This window comes from Lepeophtheirus salmonis, chromosome 4 (genome assembly GCF_016086655.4).
Source record: "Lepeophtheirus salmonis chromosome 4, UVic_Lsal_1.4, whole genome shotgun sequence".
In the NCBI taxonomy this organism is placed as follows: Eukaryota; Metazoa; Arthropoda; class Copepoda; order Siphonostomatoida; family Caligidae; genus Lepeophtheirus; species Lepeophtheirus salmonis.
This window is the reverse complement of record NC_052134.2, coordinates 5,062,113-5,085,448: the sequence shown is the minus strand read 5'-3', so window position 1 is coordinate 5,085,448 and position 23,336 is coordinate 5,062,113. Positions and strand designations below refer to the sequence as shown.

The 23,336-nt window shown below is 32.8% G+C and overlaps 1 protein-coding gene and 1 long non-coding RNA gene across 2 annotated transcripts; one reads left to right on the top strand and one right to left on the bottom strand.

Annotated features, from left to right (window-relative positions):
* The first annotated feature begins 816 nt into the window (after positions 1-816).
* Positions 817-1,172, top strand: LOC121116225 (uncharacterized). The gene is made up of 2 exons (XR_005863794.1): positions 817-884; positions 939-1,172. It is a non-coding gene; the product is annotated as an uncharacterized lncRNA (long non-coding RNA).
* A 12,981-nt stretch (positions 1,173-14,153) lies between these two features.
* Positions 14,154-16,482, bottom strand: LOC121116825 (uncharacterized). Its single transcript, XM_040711121.2, has 4 exons — positions 15,996-16,482; positions 15,863-15,924; positions 14,890-14,991; positions 14,154-14,425 (listed from the first exon to the last, which is right to left on the bottom strand). The coding sequence occupies exons 1-4, from the start codon at positions 16,227-16,229 to the stop codon at positions 14,251-14,253; spliced, it is 573 nt and encodes a 190-aa protein (XP_040567055.1). The 5' UTR covers positions 16,230-16,482; the 3' UTR covers positions 14,154-14,250.
* Between the last annotated feature and the right edge of the window lie 6,854 nt (positions 16,483-23,336).

Genomic DNA, 23,336 nt, shown 5'->3' with positions numbered 1-23,336 from the left:
CTGCTTTTACCTTCAATTGATTAATTCAAGGTACAAAAACTAGTATTGTTAATATAGATATAGCAAGAAATAAAAAAATTAATCGATATTATTGATTCACTATGAGAAAAGTCCCATATTATTGATTTATAATATTTAATCAAATAATAATTCCATACGTGATGAAGGACCATTATAGCATTTTTTATTATTATTGTATTGTTTTAATTAGAACTATTATACATGTTCAAACATAATTTATTATTGCATAACGTTGGAGCATGTCCCCATAAGCAAGGCGTCCATCTATCTTGTATCACTGAATATCCACAATCGAAGACTGTGGTGCAGCTTTCACTAGTCCCAGCATCCCATGCCAAATTATGTGGAATACAAATTACTTTATTGTCGCCCTTAAATTCTGCAGTTTCACACCTAGGTATAAAGGTAATTATAGAAAGGAATTATTTCAAATTACCTTACATATGTGGCCGTCATCATAGGACAACTCTAAAACGAGTTTTCACAAAATTGATTATGAATTGTATTTGAAAGGCCACCTCTGGACTAAGTTAAGTTTTATAAATCAAATCAAACTTCTAGACGTTAGTTAACATTCTTGAATATCTCAGCTTCTTCTATAAATTTGAGTTCATATTGTATGTCTCTGAAATATTAAGTTGTATGTATGTGTGATGTAAATAAAAATATGGAGCATTTCTCCTTCTCTTGATTTTTATTAACTTTTCATAAATGGTATTATTTAACAAAATCTCACGTGAAATTGTAGGGACAAGGATATTTTTCTAAAAAAGTTTCGTTGAGGATCATATTGAGTAGTGCATGGGTTTTTATATGTTCCTCCAAATATATAGACCTACTTAGATTATCACAAAATTTTAATGGTAAATTTTACGAACTATACATTTATATTAAGTTTGTTTATAAATTTTGATTAGGCTTGTGTCGAATAGTTGTCATATTGTAAAGAAAAAATGGACAATAACCAATGAAAATTTTATTGTTTTACGATGTCATCTTTAGGTTACACATCTTGGTAAAAGTTTAAAAGAAGACAGAAATTATTTACTTTATTAATAAAGCCTAAAAAGAAGCATTAGCCGTTATTTTGAATTCAAAAATTTGATAGACATTTCCTAGTCTATAAAAAATAATAAAGTAGTTATTATGTTTTTTTAAATCACTCTATGTACAAATGAAAAGAGAATAATGTAAGTTTGCTATTTTTTGCCAAATGACTACTTTTCTATACTAACCGTTATCAAAATTTGAAAAAAGTTGAAAAACAACTATCTATATAAATAGTCGAACATGATTTCCTACCCCCAATTTCAGTTTTTTAACATTTTTTGGCGGATACTTACAAGTAATGCTTTAAAACAAAGTAACAAAATGAGACCGTTAGCTTGAGGAGAAACAATAGTGCAGCGTTTTAACGTTTTTTCGCAAGATGTTGCTTTTCATATGAAGTCACTCAGTTATTTTTATACTGAAATAATTATTAATTAATGGAATTGCTGTGGAGAAAGAAGAAATCATTTTATTCTTTAATTTTTCCTTTTAGCATATCCCACCAAAGAGAAGAGGAGTTACTAATTATACATTTATGATTTATTAATTTTTATTATAATATTTAATAGTATAATAATAAATGTATAATTTAAGATAAAATGGTAAATTATCGTCACACGTGTGAACTTAGATCCGAGACTTGACTTGACTCCATAGCTAATTTTTGTCTAGCTAAGTTACGTCAGTCTTCCGGACCTCGAATGAGCATCTTCCAAAAAGTAAAATATATTAGATAACATCATAATTCATAACTTTTAATTATGTGTATATTTCCAAAAAACAATACCTCTAGCGGATAAAAAAAGTTTCTGTTCGACAAGGCATTTTTCAGCTATTGCTCACATGTGTCCTCGTTTCGCTACTTGGTTTAAAGTTTTAAAACTGTTCTTCTACAAAACATTCTTCAAATTATCAGAATTACCACCTTAATTTTCGGTTTCTCTTTATTAGCAAACCAATGGATATTATTTTCAATATCTTTGACAATGATAAAATGTGGACAAATGTTATATTGAAAAAAAGTAAATCAATAAAAACATCTTTTATGTTTTCATCAACACAGATTTGATGATTTGGGAAAAGTTATCCTATGGCATTGATACAATATCAGTTGAACTCAGCATATTTTGCCCCCACAAATATATTGTTGAAGCAGTGATTATAGGCTGGACAATCTTTATCACTTTGCATGAAGCTTCTACCTCTGGAGCCTGTTAGGCATCAAATGTCACAAATAAAAGATAAGGGAAGGCTCTCATTGTGAGTTCTTTGAATAATGAAGTAAATGACCTGTGTTATTTATATACCTGTTTTGCAAATATTATTCAAGCCATACTATCCTTTCTCATAATTATACAGTATATATAAAAGTATTAAATTAGTTATTATACTCATGGAGTTCTGACATACCTCTTCATTAACTTTTGATTTATGAATTAATCGAGGGGACTAAGAAATACATAATTTATCTCCTGCTCAACTTCAAACAAAGTTTCCTCAAACTGCGACTTCAGATTTAATGTATGTATATAAGTTTAGACAGCACTAAACTCGAGACTAAAATAAGACTCAAACTCACTTTGTTTTAAATAACAAAATTAAGGGGCCTTATCCTTTTCAACTATTGAATTAGAGCTGAGGAACTCTTACTCACAGTTTGGAATCGGGGCACACTAATTTATAATTCAAGTGCAACATCAGGCTTGAGTCAGAGTGAAAAAATTTGCGAGTTTACTTGAGCTATAGCTCAAAGACTCAAGACATGAATTTGACTTGTAAAAAATAAATCTTGTTTCAATGCTTTCTGTTTCAATACATCACACACACATATAAATTATTTTAATTATATAGGATATCCAAGGTTGTGCCCTGTTCAGATTCAGTGGTTTTATCGGTCTTGGTATCGGTTCTTTCATTTCACCGGTCTCAGTCTTTATTCAGCTTTATGGGTCTTGGTTCTTTTTTATACAGGCTCAGTTTGGTAACAAGCACTTAAAACAAGGGGATTCACTAGAAAATTCAGACCCAAGAAATTATATTAGATACAAACAGGGCCGCAGCTACCTTTTACGCAGAGTGCCCTAAGTTCCAGGAGTGTCCCTGAAAACTTAGGTTGCTTAAGACAGTGGTTTTCAAAGTGGAGTCATGAGGAGAGGCTAGGGAGAGGGTTGGGTGTTGGAAGCTGGAAAATTGAGGATTGCTTTCAGTCTACACATACATAGTACACGTGTTTAGTATAAATGTATTAGTGTAGGGGGCCTGGACATAGTAAAGTTTGTGAAACCCTAGCTTAATAAATATTATAGTTATCATATTATTGAGCCCGACAAGCTTAGTAGCGGACCTTAATCCTCTTTTATTTACACCGTCTGGCGACTAAAATCAATTTTCCAGATCCATAAGAAGCCCTCATCAATTTGGAACTCAAATACAAATGTATCAAGGTGAGAACGTAAAAAAATCATTCTAAAACACTGCAATTGTATTTAAAAAACTCAATAAATAGACTTATTAACTAAAGTTAATTGAATTTTTATAATATATATTGTATTTTCTTTTTATATTCTACATAGGAACAGAAGCACAAGAACCGAGATCGATAAGCAATATATTACCGTCTCGGTTCCAGTGTCTGTTTGATTTTGTCTGTTCCAGTTATAGCGGTTCAAGAACGGGAGCCACTAGAATCGCTAGAACTACTAGACTGATAAAGGCACAACCTTTACAATATCAATAGTTAATATGGGTAATAGAAATATATTAATATCAATTATGTGCAATAGTTTGCTAAATTGTGATATTTACCCGTGTTTGAGGACACAAAGTTTCTGGTACCAACATTCTTTCTTTTTATCAAATTAACTACTTAAGGGATAGATTTAGGATATCGTTTTATAAGGAACTCATTCTCACAGTGTATACTACATATAATATAACTAAGAGCACCTCTGTACGAGTATTTATTATGTTCGTATAATATAATAATTAAAGAGTGAAATTTTCCAAGAGAAATACTAAAATTAAAATGATTGTTTACAAGATTGAGGTATTTTATTTATCTATATGACGTTGGGCATGTTTATAAAAAAAAATCATGAAAATAGTCTCGGATCTGGGACAGAAAAAAAAAGGGGTACTTACTACTGAAATTGATTGTATTCAATGTCTCTACGATAGTGTACTTCAGCTATCGATATCTACTTCATTTCAGTTGTCCATTTCATCTGTCTTCCTCATCTAATCCGTGTTTCTGGAGATTAAGAACCCATATTTCCGCTAATAAAGTGAAATACATTCGTCTCCTGGATTAGGTTCTCTGTCAATGCTCCTTTCTTTAAAGAGTCCCTCTTCTCCGGGTCTGTATCAAAATCTACAATTTGATAAGGACTCTATTCTATTAAAGACATCCCACCCCATTCAGGATCTTCCACGTCGTAGTAAAGCATATGAAGCTAAGTCTCAGTTACTCAAGACTAAGAGGAGCTCTCTCTTATAGTGGACTGGAGCAAGGAACGAAAAAAATTGTTTGATTTCACTCAACCCCATTAGGGAAGGGAAATGAAAGGTTATTCTGTGTTAACCTCCTTATCCTTATCAATTCAATCCAAGACCCAATTATCGTCAGTCCACATTTATTGTAATTACTAATATGTACTGACTGTCATTTGTTCAGGATGTCTATGAATTATCACAAGTCTTCTTCCTCAAATAGAAGAAAGACTTATTAGCGAATGTGCGGAATTGAATCGAGCGATAGAACTCCCGGAATGAAATAAAAAGTCATTGTGATGAAGTGGAATATAATTAAATATATTCATCATGAATAATTAATTGTAGACAGTCCTACAGTTTCATTCCACCCTAAACATATATTAATAGTTTGAAGTGTAAAGAATACATAAGAAAATTCTAATACCAACTGTACAAGGATTGCTTGAAGGAAACAACTTTTAGGATTAAATGTATTTCAAAACTTTCATAGTTTGTATTATTATATAATGATTTAATGAAACTAATACTTATTAAATTTAAAATTAAGAGTTTCATTTATTTTTATTTTTTTAATAAATGCCATATGTATGTTGCTGTTGGCTTCATTAATTAAATTATTTCCACTGAAATTGAACAATTTAAATGCAGCTTGGGCGGCATAGTCCTTAAAATTATTATTGTTGCTGCATTTTAAATCTAAAGGAATGAAATATTCTCCATTCCTTAATAAATCAATGAACAGGTATACAAATAAATTTAGAGGGTTTGGAGAAGCTAGTCAAATATTTTTGGACTCAAGTGAAGAAAAATATAAAATAATGCAGATAATTTGCATAGAATATTGTTAAATAAAGCAAATCTGACGATTTTTTAAGACCTCCTCTATCAATTTGATTTTAAAAATTTCCAAAAGATGACGATCTTCACCTGCAAAGCCAATATCCTTGGTTTCTGGGTCATTTGAAATTAAATGACCAATAACATTGCAATTGTTCAATTTGAAATTTTTTATGACTGACGAAGCAATATATCCGGACACAAAGAAGAGAAGATTGTCTTGTGATTCCTTAATGGTGAAATTATACAAAGAGAAGTAGTAAAGATCTAGAATTGATTTAATATCATCCATTTCCTTCTCAAAAGAGTGTTTTCTTTCTTTATAATATAATTTTTTTTGGATAAACACAGTTTGGAAGAGCAGCCAACTTAAAAAGTTGCGTAAAAGTTCCAAATTGTTGTGCCTTTGATTTATAGAAATATTTTTTCATTCCTCTTTTCGCTCTATAAATCCTGACTTAGGATTTTTAATTAAAGTGACACTCCAAAATTTATTAATTATTTTAATAAATGACTATGTATTTCACCAATTTGAATTTTCTTAACTATATTGTAAAAGTACATTAATTGTCGAGAGACTGGAAAAACGTTCGGCCAAATTTTCTTTTAACTTTTCCTATTTAATTGCTATAATATTTAACAGGCAGTCTGAGTTCTTTTTCGTAATATTATTCAATTTTGTATCCAAAAATATCGTCTTCATTTTTTACCTTAAACGTTGGAAAAACCAAAAAAAAAATCTGTTGATAAAGTTGTTGTAAAATTTAAAAAAAGATGAACTGATTCAAAAAGCAGAAATATCATATTTCCAGGTGAAAAAAGATTTTCAATCGACGATTGCTAAGTCTCATTACACAGCTCCTGATTGTGAAATTTTCGGTTTGAGAAATGTTCATCACACACTAAGGTAACAATATCAAATCTCAGCTTCCTTATAATTTGGATAACTGCCATTGTCCACTCTTTAATGATTTTGGAGTTGATAGTAAAAACAGGGGCCATTGTAACGACGTCACTCTAATTATAGGTAACACTTTTAATTAATAAAGCATAAAATTGTTCTTGTTGTTGTTTCTCAATTATGAAATGCTTGATACACAAAAACAACATTCATGTATGTACAATTTGTCTATATAGAGAAGGACTACAGTTTTCTCATAGCATACAGGTTGCCAAAAACTGCATGAAGTACTCTGTTTTGGTTTTGATACTTTGTTCAACTGTTCAGCTATAAAATTTATTTTTATCTCAAAATTATCTTCTTCATTTTCAAAGGTATTTAGAATTGTTATACACTGTTCAAGCTTTCATTTCCCCAAAATCTCAGAAGATAGAGATTTACAAAAAGATAGTAAGTTTCCTTTTTGACAGCGAGTTTCAATTTTCTCAGACTGGCATATATGTTTAAATTTGTCTTTGGTTATAGTTGTGCCATGATTACATTATGTAAATTTTAAATTATCAAATATTCGAAGGGATTAATAAATTTGGTGAACTGTTCCATTAATATAGAAAAAAAGCAGACTATCTTTGTTTATTATTAGAGGAAATTCAGACGGCAAACAACTAAAATCAATTTTGTTTTTTATATCTAATAAGGATGCTATTTGATTTCTTTCAAAATTGGTTACTTCTGCTTTTAGTTGAAGATTCGTTTAATTTTGGAATCTGTAATGACTATACAAAAATTACTTATGAACGTTTGTCTAAGCTTATAATTACTGTTGTTTTACCTAATAGCCGAACTTGAAGCAGTAATTCTCGGAACTGGACTGTTTTTGAGTAATATGGCTTGAACACCCTCAAATATAGATGGAACTGAATCTTTATTTAAGATTGAAGAATAGCAGGTATTTTTCTATGAGGGTTTGAACCCGTTCTTTCAGATTTATAGCCTTCTTGCCTAAAGTGTTTGCTGCACAATTTTGAATTTTTATTCGGTTCCTAATCTTTCCAATAAGTATATTAAAAGAAACTTTTAGTATTGATCCATTTGTTCAAAGTTTACCTAAAATATCAGTGAAAGAAAAATAAGTAAATAGTAATTGCTAAGAAATTGAATTATTAAATGATACCTTGGTATAGCCCTGATCCAACTATGAAGAAGAGTTTCACTTTTCATATGTAGCCAAAGTAAAAAATAATTTTCTTACTTTGGATTGCCGGAGTAACCGTACCTGCACTTCGGCGCACAACAAGTAACATACATTCCCATCAATTAATAATGAATACTTAATTCCGATCCAATAATAATTAAATATAAATATACAATTCCAATTATTTTAAGAGCCAATTCTCCTTTTCTACTATCAGGTAGGTGATTATTATATTATATATTTTTTCATACTTTCAAAACAAGAAAAGTTATGAAGAATAATCTTGTCGAAAAACTACCTATGATAACTGGTTCATTTTTGCAAATGATGCAAAAATGGTCTGGTTGCATTTTCGGAAAAAAAAATTAATCTTTTTTTTGAATAGTGGTCTGCCAAGCCTATCATCGAAATTTATATTCACTCGGAGACGCCATCATGACAGCGTGGTCCACCTTGGTCTGGCTTTAATCGTCAAGAGCTGCCAATCTGTTTTTCTGCGTATCAAGGCTGTTATTGCTAGTGAAGGAGGACATATAATATAAAAAATATAGCTATAATATTTAAACCAATCACAAATTGGTTTTGAGTGTTCTTTTCTTGATTCCATAAAAATCTCGTTTTTCTTAGTTTAGTCTTGTTATTGCAAGTTTTGGGTCTCCACTCTGTAGTACATACTTATAAATGCCCGTAGTCCCCAATAAGTTCATTACAAACTTCCTTCTGACGGATATAGGACAATAATACAAGTAGGGAGGCACTTCCTATTTGTTTTGTTGTGTTCATCGAATGATTTTTAGTTCGTCTGTTATTTGTCCAAGATTGAAATCATTTCCTCATTTCTGATCCTCAACCTCGATCTAACCAATGTACATTGTGCTTAGTAAAATAGTGGACTTTACTTGAAATCAATTTGGATTACTTTTGGGTAAATATTTTAAAATATGAGGGTGTGTTATTAAAAATAGGAACCATTTTGGTTAATAAATAATAAAAAAAAAACTGTCAAAAATCAACAATTGTCAGAATGGAGGCGAAAAAGGAAAGGGTGTCTGATTTTCTCCACTCTTAAGTGAGTGTTGATGAGATCATGAAGGTAGTAGGGTACCCGGAGTTTTGTTCAGTGCCGTATGTCAGGAAGATTTTTCGGTCCGCTTTACAAGGGTGAACAGTTGATTTTCAGTGGTGGATATTTAAACAGGGCAAATGCTACAGCATTGATTAAATCTTGCAAGAATATCGTCCAATGGACTGGCTGACAATTATTTTCTTCAGGCAAACATTGGAAAAAATAAAATGAAAAGGCAAAACTCTAGACGGAAAGTCAATGCCGACCTATTCATAAAGGAAGGAGTATAATGGAGTATAAAATGCACGGTGCAAGAATGAGAGAAAATTTTTGAACTATACAATTACGTCAAACAATTTAAACCTCCTTAAATATTTTTAAAATAATAACGGATGAAGATAATGAACAATATTATAATATACCATGAAACGGTTACATCGACAGAAAATAAATTATGTTCACAAGTCTTGATGTTCTTAACTCGCATGTATACGTGGTGATGTGTTTGAAAAAAATGAAGAAAAAAATGCATGTGTTCTTTATCATGATTAGAAGAAGAAGTTTTTCCTCTCTTTCCTTGACGCAAAGGTGTCAATCAAACTGTCCATGTCTTCATGGAGCACCTTGTCCACCATCACCCTGTCCATGTTCAAGAGTGTGAGGGAGGAGAGCCTCTCCTGGTCCATGGTGGTCCTCATGTGGTTTTTGAGCCTTCTGAGACAGGAGAATGACCGCTCCGCCTCACAGCTGCTGATGGGCATTAAGGCCAGGATAACGATCACCTTGTATAGCTCCGGCATCAGGCGGAACACTCCCGAGCTTATTAACTCCGCAGCAATTTATGACGAAACCATGTCTTCTGTGTCAATATCTGCCTAGAGTAACATAAATTTTAAACATATAATGCAAAATGAAACATTATAATATTAACCTTGAATTGCTGGAAGATTGCATGGTCTGACTGGAGCTGCTCGAGTTCAAGTCTGTAGTGCTTGGCGACACGCTCAATGACACAGGTATCCACTTCACTGTCATTGACAATTGCAATCAGATCCATTGTGATGTTTGTATGGTCGGTGGCAAATCTGCTCCCATTCTCTAGTACAATCTTATTGATTGCAACTTCGAAATGTGGTTCACGGAAGTAGGATTCAGTTGTTCCTTTCCACTTTATTCTCCTTGGAATCTTCGCCTCCTTGAATTCCAAATCAATTGAGTCCTCCTGGTCAAATAATGATTTCATCTCAGACGACTTAAACTCAGCAAGTTTCCAGATTGATTCAAAGATTTTCTCATTCTTAAGATCTTCAAGAGTCCTAATCACTAGGTTGACGTGTTTCCGGGCCTTTGTTAGGTCAACCTTTCAGCCTTGAAGTTCATCTGACAAGCTAGATGTGTGTCTGAGGAGTGTCTTCAACAGTTCAATGCCGAAAACAAATTCGTGACTAAAGATGCTGTTGAGCAGAGAAGTTGCTGTTGAACTCGACAATGTATCTTTATCTTTTCTCATTATTATGAGGGTCTTCATGATTCTGACCATCCCTAGAGATACAGCGTGTACAGCATCGTAGCGGAGACTCCAGCGGGTAGCAGACTGGTTCTTCAGGGTCATCACCTTGGCATGCTCCTCATCTTTACTTGTTATCTTCACCGACTTGTAGATTGCTGACCTCTTTGGTGACCCTTCAATGAAGTTGTATAAAATTTGTACTGTCCCCATTGTATTTCTCAACAGGGTTATATCTGAGAGAAGATCCTTGACTACAAGATTGAGGACATAGGCGTAGCAGTGGATGTAGACACACAGTGGGGCTACTTCCTTCCACCTGGCTGCAAGACCTTTCTTGATGCCGGATATGTTGGAGGCACCGAGATCTGCCGAGATCGTTGACAGCCTCGTGAAGCTTCTCAAACTAATATTTGCCGTCAGTCTGGGTAACTTTTACAAACTTGAGGAAGCTCTCTTTCTTGATGCCTTCATCGTCAGATATCCCAGTGACAGACTGAACTACTCTTTGTTTGACATATCTGATGTCTCATCAACAATCACAGAGAACCAGTAGTCATCATCGCCGGCACAAGTCTTGACATCTTCAATTATATTTTCCGTCACTTTGGATGCTATAATCTCTATCAGCTCATTTTGGATGGCAGGTGAAGTCCATTTGGCAATACCTGCCCCAGCTGAACCAAATTTTTTGACTGCAGCCTCCAGTTTATCTTTGAGAATATGATTGTCGTATAAACGCAGGGACAAAAGCTCCAAGAAGTTTCCTCGATTGTTTTCATTAGATTCCGTCAACTTTTCTCTTGTTTTGGAATCGCCCCTAAAAGCCAATCCTTGCTTTGCGAGGAACCCAACAGTTTAGAAACGATACCTCAAATAAGTTCGCCACTTCACGACTTCCTCAGCATGTTGAGACTGAACATGGCCGAGAACCGAGGTATCCTTTCTCTTTGATGTGAGGAAATTGATCCACTCTTCCATCGACAGTTTGTGTTTTTTGTTGTTAGAATGAACTTTCAACGAGGAACTGTTTTTCCATGTTTTGAACTCAAATTTCCCAAGGTTGGAAATGGAAAAATTTGGAACAGGCGAAACACTTGGCTGACTTTTCAACCTCGTCATATTCTAGCCAAGGGAACTTACGGAACCAATCATATTGAAAGTCTCTGGAGTATTTGTCATATATATGAGGACTGTATGTTTGTAACTTGGGCTGTAGAGGATGATCTCTCTCGACTTTACGCACAGTTTCCCGCTCAGTCTCCACTCTGGTTCTGGTCTGGATGTCCTTCCGCTTTGGCTCCCACCCGGTAAGTATCGGGTCAACCAGCTGGCTCGTGAAGACGACAGGGTACTCTGGGCCTCCGTCCACAAACTCCACCTCCTCAGTCTTGCTCTTCTCACCTCCCTGGACATTGTTGCTAGTCTCAGAGTCCTCTGCAGAGGGAATATTGTTGTTGTTGACTACAGAGAGCTGCTCGGGAGAGAAGATTGGTCCGATATAGAGATTAGGAAGTCTTATTCCATGAGAAATCCGTTCGCTGGGGTAATTTGATGAGTCGCCATTATTTTCTGTGTCTGCAGTAACTTTCTCTTCAGCAGAAACGGACTTTTCAGATCTTGGTTCAGGCAGTAAGGCCTCAACTGGAGCAGGGTCATCGGGACAGGAGGAGGCAGTGACTGAGGATGAGGATGTAGCAGAGGAAGTTTTCTTAACAGCAAAGTGCAATGTTTTCTGCTTCTTATGATCAATTTTCACTTGATACTTGCAGCTGGGGTCATTCTTATGGAGTTTAACTTTGTTATCATTAAAGTTGTCCTTCTGTATTTCCTTCTGACAGATAGAACAAATCACCAACTCTCTGTTAAAATGTGTTTTCCGCTTCCCGTGATACATTTCTGATAATTAATAAATTACTGCAACAATCCACTCTAAAAAGTACATAACTATTATTTATGTCCCTTTTAAGCAGTAATAATTTAATTTATCTTGTATTCAATTAAACAAATTCTCACGCTCTTAAATATTTCAAGAGTACTCCATACGAAAAATGTTGTGTGCGTCTTCTTTTTTTTTTTGGCTGTAAAGTACTTCACATTTGCAACCAGTAACGTTATCCGTAATATCTAACTCAAATATCCACTCAATGTGAAGTACTTTAAATCCATACGAAAAATGTTGTGTGCGTCTTTGTTTTTTATTTTTGGCTGTAAAGTACTCTTGAAATAATTGCAGTAATTTATTAATTATCAGAAATGTATCACGGGAAGCGGAAAACGCGTTTTATATTCAAAGGTTCAATCATTTATATTTATAAAATGACAGGCAATATTTGAAAGAGATATTACGGTAAATTACAGGATTTGAATTCAAATTTCTGCGATGAATTGAGATACCCGAGAATGTTAACTGTAGTTTAAAACCTCCGTTTTATCTATCTGACTTAATTTGGCCCCAATATTGTCTTAGAGATATAATTTATTAATTTACTAATTCTATAAATGTGCCGGTGAATTTTGGCTACTTTAAGTACAATTTGTGGTGCCTCCAAAAGATTAATCAGAATCCTTTTTTCATTTAAATGAACTATAATTTGTTGGAAAATGTATTCCATGTTCAATTTTGAGAAAAATTATCTAGCTTCCTTTTGGGTGGACTTGCTACAAATATGTAATTTTATTATAATGACTCAGTACTATTATGAGTTGGTCATAAGTTACATATATATAATAGATTTTAATAATTAATTATGACTTAATTCATCTATATTTACATACCTATATGATTGGTGGACGGATGAGTAAGGTGTTTTTTTTGGTCCGCTGAAGCAGACAAAGCGCAATACTGACTTACGGCCCTGGTCTTGTTTACAGGATTGAAAACCATAGTGGGTTCATGTCATAGCTTTGAGAGGTACCTTTGCAGCGGTAGACGACGGTTAATCAGGATCATGGAGGACGTGTACACTGCAATCACCAGTGTGCTAATGTTTGTTTGTCAATCCGTTTGACAATCGTAACATTGAGCTCTAGAAGTTAAACCCCAATAATTAATTATAATCGATTACTCTAGCTTTCATTTACTTAACGAATACATTAAGTGGGCTTAATGTGGTTATTGAGTTGTATATAATGATTATAAAATATTCAATAAGGTTTTTCTCTTAGGAACTAACAGTTATAATACTAAAGCATAAGCAATGCTTTAACAAGACCAAATATGTATTATTGTTAAGATTCTGTTCGAGACCATGTTTTGTTTTTTTCGGACTAAATTTATGTCATTTTTTGAAGATCGATCTTGACCATATCGTTACCTATATTGTATCTCACAACAGACAAAAATATACAAAATCAGTTGTTAAAATTGAAAAAACTTCACAACTCAAGAATTTTATATAAAAATTATAATTCAACAATTCTTGAGAATAGTTCACAGTTGAATAACAGCTAGTTCTAATTCAACCAATCAATATTCAGAACACTTATTGGGGACAAAGATCCAGAAACATCCCCAAAATGGAGAGTGTAGTTTTTGTGTTTGTGAGGTAGCACTGTGAGCAGTAAAAGCAATTTAGAAAGGATTAGCCAAAAGAAATACCCAATGCGAGGTAGAATCATTCGAAATTCTAGCAACTTTCAAGCTTCATATCACTCAAAAACTCACAGGAAGTGTTATAAGAGACGACAGACATCCACAATTTATCATTTCGATTCAAAGTCATATTTCGAAGTAGAAAAACTTTACAGATGAAAAATTAAATTTATATTTACAAAAGCATTAGTAATATCAAAATAAAGTGCATAGTCGTTTTAGGTTGTAAGATTAATTGTACTATTATTTATAAGCCTGCATATTTTATAAAACTAAAGTAATTGTGAAAATAAGAAAAATCATAAGTTAGAGTTCAAAAGCTTTTTATTCATTTGGTGTAACTAAAAAAATCCGAGATGCAATATTGACAACCCTGGTCATTCTTGTACTACAGGTCATTTTTGTGTTCTATGGCTTAAATAGAAATAATAAATGTGGATTTAAGACCTTCGACTAAAATAATGTTACAAAATAGAGTAATTAATCAAATAAGTTATATAATAAGGACCGCTATCATATTTTCTTTTTATTCTATTGTACTATTTATATTTTTAATATTATATAATACATGTTCAATAACAATCTATTATTGAATAACGTTGGAGCATTGTCCTCCATAGCAAGGCGCCCATTTATTTTGTAGCACTGAATATCCACAATCGAAGGCTGTGGTACAACTTCCACTAGTTGCAGCATCCGTTGCTAAATTATGGGGAATGCAAATATCTTTCTCGCCATCCTTAAATTCTGCAGTTTCACACCTAGGTATAAAGGTAATTATATAAAGGAACTATTTATAATTAATCTACAAATGTGGCACGTCAACAAAAAGCAAGCTTAATGAGTTTTCTCAAAATCAAGTCTGAAATTAACGATTACTCCTTTGGAGAAATCTCAAATTGAACTAATAGGTACACAAATTTATTGTCACTATGAAAGAATTAGAAACTGATAGATTATATATTTGAATGGCCGTATCAGGCCTAAATAAAGTTTCGTAAATCAAATGAAAGTTCAAGACTATAGTTAACATTCTTGGGTATTTCAACTTCTCCTAGAAACAATTGAGTTCAAAGTATATAATCAAATGAATTTTGTATATGAAATATTGAGATGTGTATTTATGATGGAAAAAAAGGGGACATTTTTCTTAATTTTTGTGCAAGATTGATTGTCTTTGTGCTAAATTTTCACATACGGGACTAATTATTTAACTTATTCTTACTTGAACTGGTAGGGACATTGATCCTCTTTCACAAAGTTTCCTTGAGTGTCATATTCGGGAGTGCAGGCATTTTTATATGAATCTCCACATCGATAGGCCTCACTAAATAGTCGCAAAAGTTAATTGTAAATCAAATGAATAAAGGCAGGTTAACATATCCATCGTGCGTGTACACGTATGAATTATGATCATATATATATATTAACTCTTGTTTTTCCCGATATCATATATATACGTAAACATCTGTGGTAACAGATGTTTACCCTACATGAACCCTACAGATGTGGTAACCCGCCTTTGGATATGTGGGTTATTCCACCAAATTTTTTCACGAGGAAACAGATTTGACTCAAATTTAATATGTGGTTACATTGATAGTTATCCTTGTCAGAAAAGAAATATGGGATCCATAACTCAATCCAATTCTGATGTAAAAATAACATTTTATGAATTTTAGACTATCATAATCATATACCGTAAGCCAAAGCAATGGTAAGGAAGCATAATGCATCATTAAAAAGCTGTTAATTAGCTTTTAAAAAAAGAATTTTAAAATATTATTTTATGACAAAAAATAACTAATTAACCAGGACTTTAGTTTTTGACATTAAATCATTTAAGGTTGGTGATCGTTGATTATTTTTTTGAAATTTTAACGATTTAAAGGTTGTGACACTTACTAATGTTTTAAATAATCGTATAATCATAGTGTTAGAAGTAATATTTGGATTTTTTTAAATCATAACTTCATTTTTTGTAAAAAAATATAATAAATATACAAAAAATACTATTTAAATGAATTTATGATTTTACTCAATCACACCATTACTCCTAATTTTCGTACTTTGAGTTACTGATTCAATATATTTTATTTTTGATTAGAACCGTTAGCAATGATACCACATACTAAATTTGAGTCAAATCCGTTTTCTCGAGAAATTACCTATGTAAATAATTAGTTGATTATTCTTACCTGCCATCAATTTCAGTTTTGTAACATCGTTTGGTGGCTTCACGTGAGTCACTAAATCCTTCCTAATATGAGTAATTATAACACTAATAAATGTGGACAAATTTTATATTGAAAAAGTAAATAAATAAATAACCTCTTTCATGTTTTCATCAACACAGATTTGATGATTTGGGTAAACTTCACCCTGGGCATTTGTGCCACGGCAGTCGACAACACCATATCTTGGTCCTACACAGTATGATCCGAAAAATACATTGTAGAAGCAGGAATGATAGGCTGGACACTCTTTTTCAGTAGAACATGAAGATTCTTCTTGAGACTGTGAGGCAACGCATGTCACAAATAAAAGATAAAGGAAGGCTCTCATTGTAAGTTATTTGATAAATGAAGTAAATGACTTGGGTTATTGTTGATTTTATACCTTTTGGAAATATTATTCAAGGAATAAAATATAAACTGAACAGATAAACAATCATATATATATATATAGTTCTTCTCATACCGGTAAGACGAGCGAGTGTTTGTAAAAACTTAACCTGTAGAGAAGTTTGAACCCCACTTTCTGTGCAAAATCATTTCTCTGTCCAGACAAGATAATGACAACTATAATCTGCGCTAGGGTAATAACTATTTTATAATTTCATATCCCTGAACTGTTTTAGAATTAATTATATTTATTGTTTTATTTAAACATGGATTTAAAAGTGGGTTGAGCTAAAAACCTCACGCATAAAAGGTCTAGGTTTGAATATTCAAATGACATTATAATTATTTTAATACAAACTAAAAAAGGACATAAACTCAAAATCCTTAGATCCTTTAATAATCTAAATTACTTGTAATACAGTCATCAAATCGAATGAATTCCAGCTATGAGCTGTCTGTTTTACAACACGAGCTTTACAAATCATGTGTTAGTTTAGTATCTTGAAATATTCACCTCATGTTAAATATTAAGATATGTTTATTCACATATAAATTTAGTTATCACATATGTCTAGGAACCAAAATCTCCCCCATTATTTTGTGTGGAGTTAGGGGTCTCTAGAGCCTCCCTCCTCCAAATCAATGAATTTTTATTTTGATCAAAGGAAAAAATTATAGTTTGTAAGAATTTTCTTTATTAAGAATCCTGCAGATTCCCCTGAGACTACTATTTTTGTATTAAACTAAAAAAAAATCGACTTCTCGGACTCAAAAAATTACATCCTAAATTATCACGCTAATGTTTTATTAATATATTTATATCAATCATGTTTAAAATGGTTTATGCGTGAACTTACTTTAATTTTAATACATTATATGTATTTTTGTCAATTTTAAGCAAAGTTATATCCATTGACAAAATCGGAAATTAATTTTTTTTTAAAGTGAAAAAGTCATTTCCCTTATGTGCACGTATTAGTTTCATACCTTTACAATATAAATAACATTTTATACTATGTATAAAAACATAATTTCACCAAAAAATGGATAAAAACCCGGTTTTATTTGAGTTATCACTATGATGTTCCTAATTCTAAGGACCATATATTTCAAACTCCACCTTATAAATGGAATTGATATCAATGTGATTGATATGAGTTACTTATACGTTAACTACATCAATGGCACTTATCAATGAAACAGAGTAGAGTAGGAGACAAAGCAGTGTTGACTTAAGGAGAAAATCACTCAAGAACTTCAATAAAGGAGCAGTGAATGTAGGATGATTACTCTCTATTTTCTTCACTGGATTTTTAAGTTAATTATTCTATCGTTTAATGGAACTCCATAGTTCTATGACGTCGTTCCATTGATTGTAGAGGTTTTAGCTGATGTTGAAATTCGATTTCCTAGAAAAAATAATACAAATAACTAAGAGTTGAAAGTAAAATAACAAATCTTATGAATAAATCTAAACCCTGTATGACCATTTGTCCAATCAATGATATTTGAAAGAACATTTCTGGCATTAATTAACCTACGGAAATAGCCCATTGTTTGCTCGCTAAAAATGGAGCTTCAAAAGAGAAGGAAATTGTGGGAGTAGATGGGGGCACGGATGAGTACCACGATGCAAACACTGTGGAAGTAGCAGAGATAGTAAAGGAGGTCACACAAGTGGATACTGGGGACACTGCAGATTCGGGGGCTGATGGTTTTCCTATATTAGATGCAAAATTTGGTTTTTGATTTTATTAAGTGAAAGGAGTCCATAAATTCTTAACTCGCGTAGCTATAATATTGTTTTCATTTCTGAGTAAATAGTACATTTGTGACGTCACTCAGCTCAGCAAATCAAAATGCTAAATCTAAGCGACGCACTTTCACCTACGAGTATTAAGTTTGATGAATGCTACAAAATTTGAATGAATTGTTTTACCACAAACTCATAAAACAAAACTTTTCTTAAACTGCATTAAATTTAATTAATAATTAAGTGTTTCTGCAATGTGTACATATGTGTTACCGACAATCTGCAAAATGCAAATTATAAAATGCCCAATAGAGTGGTCAATGGTCATTTTAACCAAATTTACATGGTCAGGTGAAATGATTGTGCGTAATTTGATTATTAAACAATTCATTGCTATACAATTTGGTCGTTACGGATTTATTTATGATACAAATTAATTGCTATGAATTTGATACTCTGGTATATTTTAATTAAAATAGATTTAGTGTTTACATAATCAAACTATTGTATGTTAAGAAATTGTTACGAGAGACTCAACTCTATTTTGCAAAATATACCTAGGCAAATATGTTGTGCAGGTGGAAAGCTGGTCCCTAAGATGGAGCAACCCCTATCTCCATCTTTATCCTTAGTATCAAGAACCCCTTCTAATATTTCATTAAACAAACTGGTTTTACAAGTGAACCACTGGTCCAAAAAGTAGATCATTACCCACCACTTCCTTGAGCATCAAGGACCTCTTTAGTTATCCTATAATATATCCCCACCAACGGGTTGTGCAAAATAATAGCAGGTTCAAAAAAGTGGATCATTACCCACCCCCAATGAATCCCTGAGCATTAAGGATCCCTTTCAATATCCTATAATACGCTCCAGCTCATGGGTTGTGCAATTGAAGGCTGGTCGAAAAGGTGGGTCATTATTTGCAGAACTCTTGAACTTTTTTTTGGTATTATACTTATTGGTATTTATACTCTATAAATGTATGCGTAACTCTGGTGGTTGTTTATTACTGACATGCAGCTCCTCTGCAGCCAGAGGTTCAAGTTTTTGTAATACTAAAATGTAAGCCAAAAGAGTGAGCAATTTCAATGGACGTGATAAAATTTGGACATATCAGGATGACTACAACAACACATAAAGATCTAATATAAATTTATATTAGAATTGTTGATCCTATCTCATAGTATTCGAACTAACTATATATTTCATATAAATATTATTAGTTTGTTAAAAACTTATATAAATATACTTTTCAATATAAAATGTAATAATTTCAAAAAATCCCGGAACATAAATAATGTTACCTAAATATATCTTAAACATAAACACATTCACCAAATAAACTACTTTTGCTGAATGTTGTTCTATTATGGCATTTGCATTTACAAAGTCTGTGCAATTGCACCACTTAAAGCCTTGTTTATCCGGCAGTCGGAATATAACTTCCTTTTCTCTAAAACTTCCATCATCACTGAGGAATGACTCTTGGAAAGGCTCAGACTCCTTTCTTACATTGAGCTGTTTCAATGCATCATTTTTTGTCCCTAATCTATAATATATGTTCTCTGCAACATGGATCACAATTCACAACAGCCAAGACTTAGTGGGGATATGTTTTCCCACAGTCGATACTAAGAACTTGGCATACTATCCATAAGCCAACTTACTTGTCTGACTGTCACATTGCTACATCAAAAGAATGTCTTGTATGTCTTCATTTGAACTCTCATATGATTTCTAAGATTGTGAGTAATGCGGATTTCCATGCACAAGTTCAAAGTATTAAGTTAAATTTCTTAAAAAATGTCTACAAAAACAACAAAACTGTTCAATATAAATTGATTTCAATTTGAGACCAAATGTAAAAAAAGCCAAATCTAATTCTTCAATACCAAACTGCTTAAAAAAAGGGTAATCTTGCAACCTTGTTAGAATCTCTGAAAATATAAGATACCATCAACTATTTTTCGATGTTTGTATGAATTATGAGCGTTCTATGCGCTTTTATGATATTGTCAAAATTTTGCTAAAAAAATACTACTTGAAGTGAGAATGAGTAGTGGGCTACAACTAAACATTAGGCGGAACGCAATCCACGGGTTGGGCTCCCTCTACTTGATTATTAAATTGCTTGCAATGAAATAGTACCTTAATAAAATCCTTCATGATCAAATTGGTTGCATTGAGTTATTTAATAACCAAATTACACATAATCATTTTACCTGACAATGTTGATGAACGTAAAATGACTACACTATTGGAAACCTGCTGCCAAATTGTTGTAATTGGCGAATGAACCCCTTATGCGAGACTCTAATCACTTTTTCCAGTGGAGCACGTGGTGGGCTCAAAATCAAACGCTAATTCACTGTTTTTTGATATAACCTCTAGAGTTTAACTAAAATTTTTACTTGTATGATCCATTTGACATCCTACTGTGTTTGCAAAGGTGGTCAGCATAAAAATGGGGGCACATGCTTAGAAACGTTTAAGAGCCATAACTATAAATTGCAAATAGTATTTGTTATATTTATAAAGTAAAATATACAACATCTGATATATATTAGACTCTTGTAAATTATTCATGAATCTGTGAGAAAAAATATTTTTTTATTACAGACATTCTCATTCTTGGTCCACGTGTTCTCTTTTCTTTGTATTCGTAATCGTAATACACGAATATTTACGTATTTATTTCATTTGAATTCATTCATTGAAGGCCCAGGTGTTTTGCAATATTGTTATTATAGCCTCATAAAATTTTGATTACCCTACGAGTGAATATTTGGAAATGAGTCTGCATGAGATATCTTTCATTTAAGTAAATAGGCACTAGATACCTCTTCAACGTTTTTCTTATTTTGGGGGAGGGATCTGAAGAAACAAACACGAATATAACAATAATGAGTTAGAGGGAAATTTTTCTGTACGTATTTTCTTTCAAATTAGACACCTCATGGATTCGAACTTGAAGATGGTGAACTAGTAAAGTCAATTAATTTGTATGTAATGACTTTTGTATAAGCCATACACACTTGCACCACGACAAGGCAAATCTTTCGAAAGCACACCCTCGAACGGCACTTCCATCTATTATATTTATCTATAGAGCCGTACCTTTCTCTCGGTACGCGCGCCGGAGAAAGGAGAAACACACTCCTCACAGAAGTTTAAGGAACTCGATCACCCTGCCCGTTCCTGGGAGAAATATTATTTACCATGGATGTACCCTCATCCAACTCTGGATGATCCAGGGAGAAACCATTCCTTTCTCCGCCTGTACACATTTACCATGCAATGGGGTGAACGGGAGAGCAGTCACATTGGAGAACCAGAACTTCATGGGACGATATCCACACTGAATTATGTGGTCCCTGACTTGGGCACGAACCCCTCCTCCCAACAATGACCATGGTTTCTCACGAACGAGCGTTTTCCCTGTCGATGAAAAAGGGCTAACCAAATCCAGCAGGGCTAGCTTCGCCGACAAGCCCACAACGGGGAGGTCACGTGATCCTGATCCCATCCAGGTCGCCAATGTTGTGTATTGAAAAACGTTGAAGGAGTCACGAATACATAACACTTAACTCTCTTGCCAACATTTGGTGTAGCGAATGGCAAAAATTCAATCTTCAAAAAAGGGTACATCTTTATAACACAAAATTAGTGTCAAAAATCATTTATACTCTACAACTATTCCATCTGGGGCAGAAATATCGTTGAAGGAAGAGGTAACTTGGCTGGTGCACCTTTTTCACCATAGTTACATTCCAGTTTTAAAGAGACCTTAAGCTTTAAATCAAGTAGCGAAACGAGAACCCACGTGATCAATAGCTGAAAAATGCACTGGTGCACAGAAACTTTTTGTCTTCACTAAAGTTAAAAACTTTTTGTCTTCACCTGAAAAGCCAATATCCTTGGTTTCTGGGTCATTTGAAATTAAATGACCAATAACATTGCAATTGTTCAATTTGAAATTTTTTATGACTGACGAAGCAATATATCCGGACACAAAGAAGAGAAGATTGTCTTGTGATTCCTTAATGGTGAAATTATACAAAGAGAAGTAGTAAAGATCTAGAATTGATTTAATATCATCCATTTCCTTCTCAAAAGAGTGTTTTCTTTCTTTATAATATAATTTTTTTTGGATAAACACAGTTTGGAAGAGCAGCCAACTTAAAAAGTTGCGTAAAAGTTCCAAATTGTTGTGCCTTTGATTTATAGAAATATTTTTTCCTTCCTCTTTTCGCTCTATAAATCCTGACTTAGGATTTTTAATTAAAGTGACACTCCAAAATTTATTAATTATTTCAATAAATGACTATGTATTTCACCAATTTGAATTTTCTTAACTATATTGTAAAAGTACATTAATTGTCGAGAGACTGGAAAAACGTTCGGCCAAATTTTCTTTTAACTTTTCCTATTTAATTGCTATAATATTTAACAGGCAGTCTGAGTTCTTTTTCGTAAAGTTGAAAAATATTATTCAATTTTGTATCCAAAAATATCGTCTTCATTTTTTACCTTAAACGTTGGAAAAACCAAAAAAAAAAATATGTTGATAAAGTTGTTGTAAAATTTAAAAAAAGATGAACTGATTCAAAAAGCAGAAATATCATATTTCCAGGTGAAAAAAGATTTTCAATCGACGATTGCTAAGTCTCATTACACAGCTCCTGATTGTGAAATTTTCGGTTTGAGAAATGTTCATCACACACTAAGGTAACAATATCAAATCTCAGCTTCCTTATAATTTGGATAACTGCCATTGTCCACTCTTTAATGATTTTGGAGTTGATAGTAAAAACAGCGGCCATTGTAACGACGTCACTCTAATTATAGGTAACACTTTTAATTAATAAAGCATAAAATTGTTCTTGTTGTTGTTTCTCAATTATGAAATGCTTGATACACAAAAACAACATTCATGTATGTACAATTTGTCTATATAGAGAAGGACTACAGTTTTCTCATAGCATACAGGTTGCCAAAAACTGCATGAAGTACTCTGTTTTGGTTTTGATACTTTGTTCAACTGTTCAGCTATAAAATTTATTTTTATCTCAAAATTATCTTCTTCATTTTCAAAGGTATTTAGAATTGTTATACACTGTTCAAGCTTTCATTTCCCCAAAATCTCAGAAGATAGAGATTTACAAAAAGATAGTAAGTTTCCTTTTTGACAGCGAGTTTCAATTTTCTCAGACTGGCATATAAGTTTAAATTTGTCTTTGGTTATAGTTGTGCCATGATTACATTATGTAAATTTTAAATTATCAAATATTC

Bases quoted from the DNA above. Each gene is read 5' to 3' on its own strand.
- LOC121116825 (XM_040711121.2), bottom strand. From the start codon at position 16,229: ATGAGAGCCTTCCTTTATCTTTTATTTGTGACATGCGTTGCCTCACAG. The intron at 15,925-15,995 runs GTTATTTATTTA...TACTCATATTAG, and splicing joins TTGATGAAAACATGAAAGAG to GAAGGATTTAGTGACTCACG. The intron at 14,426-14,889 runs GTAAGAATAAGT...CTTTATACCTAG, and splicing joins CAATGTCCCTACCAGTTCAA to GTGTGAAACTGCAGAATTTA.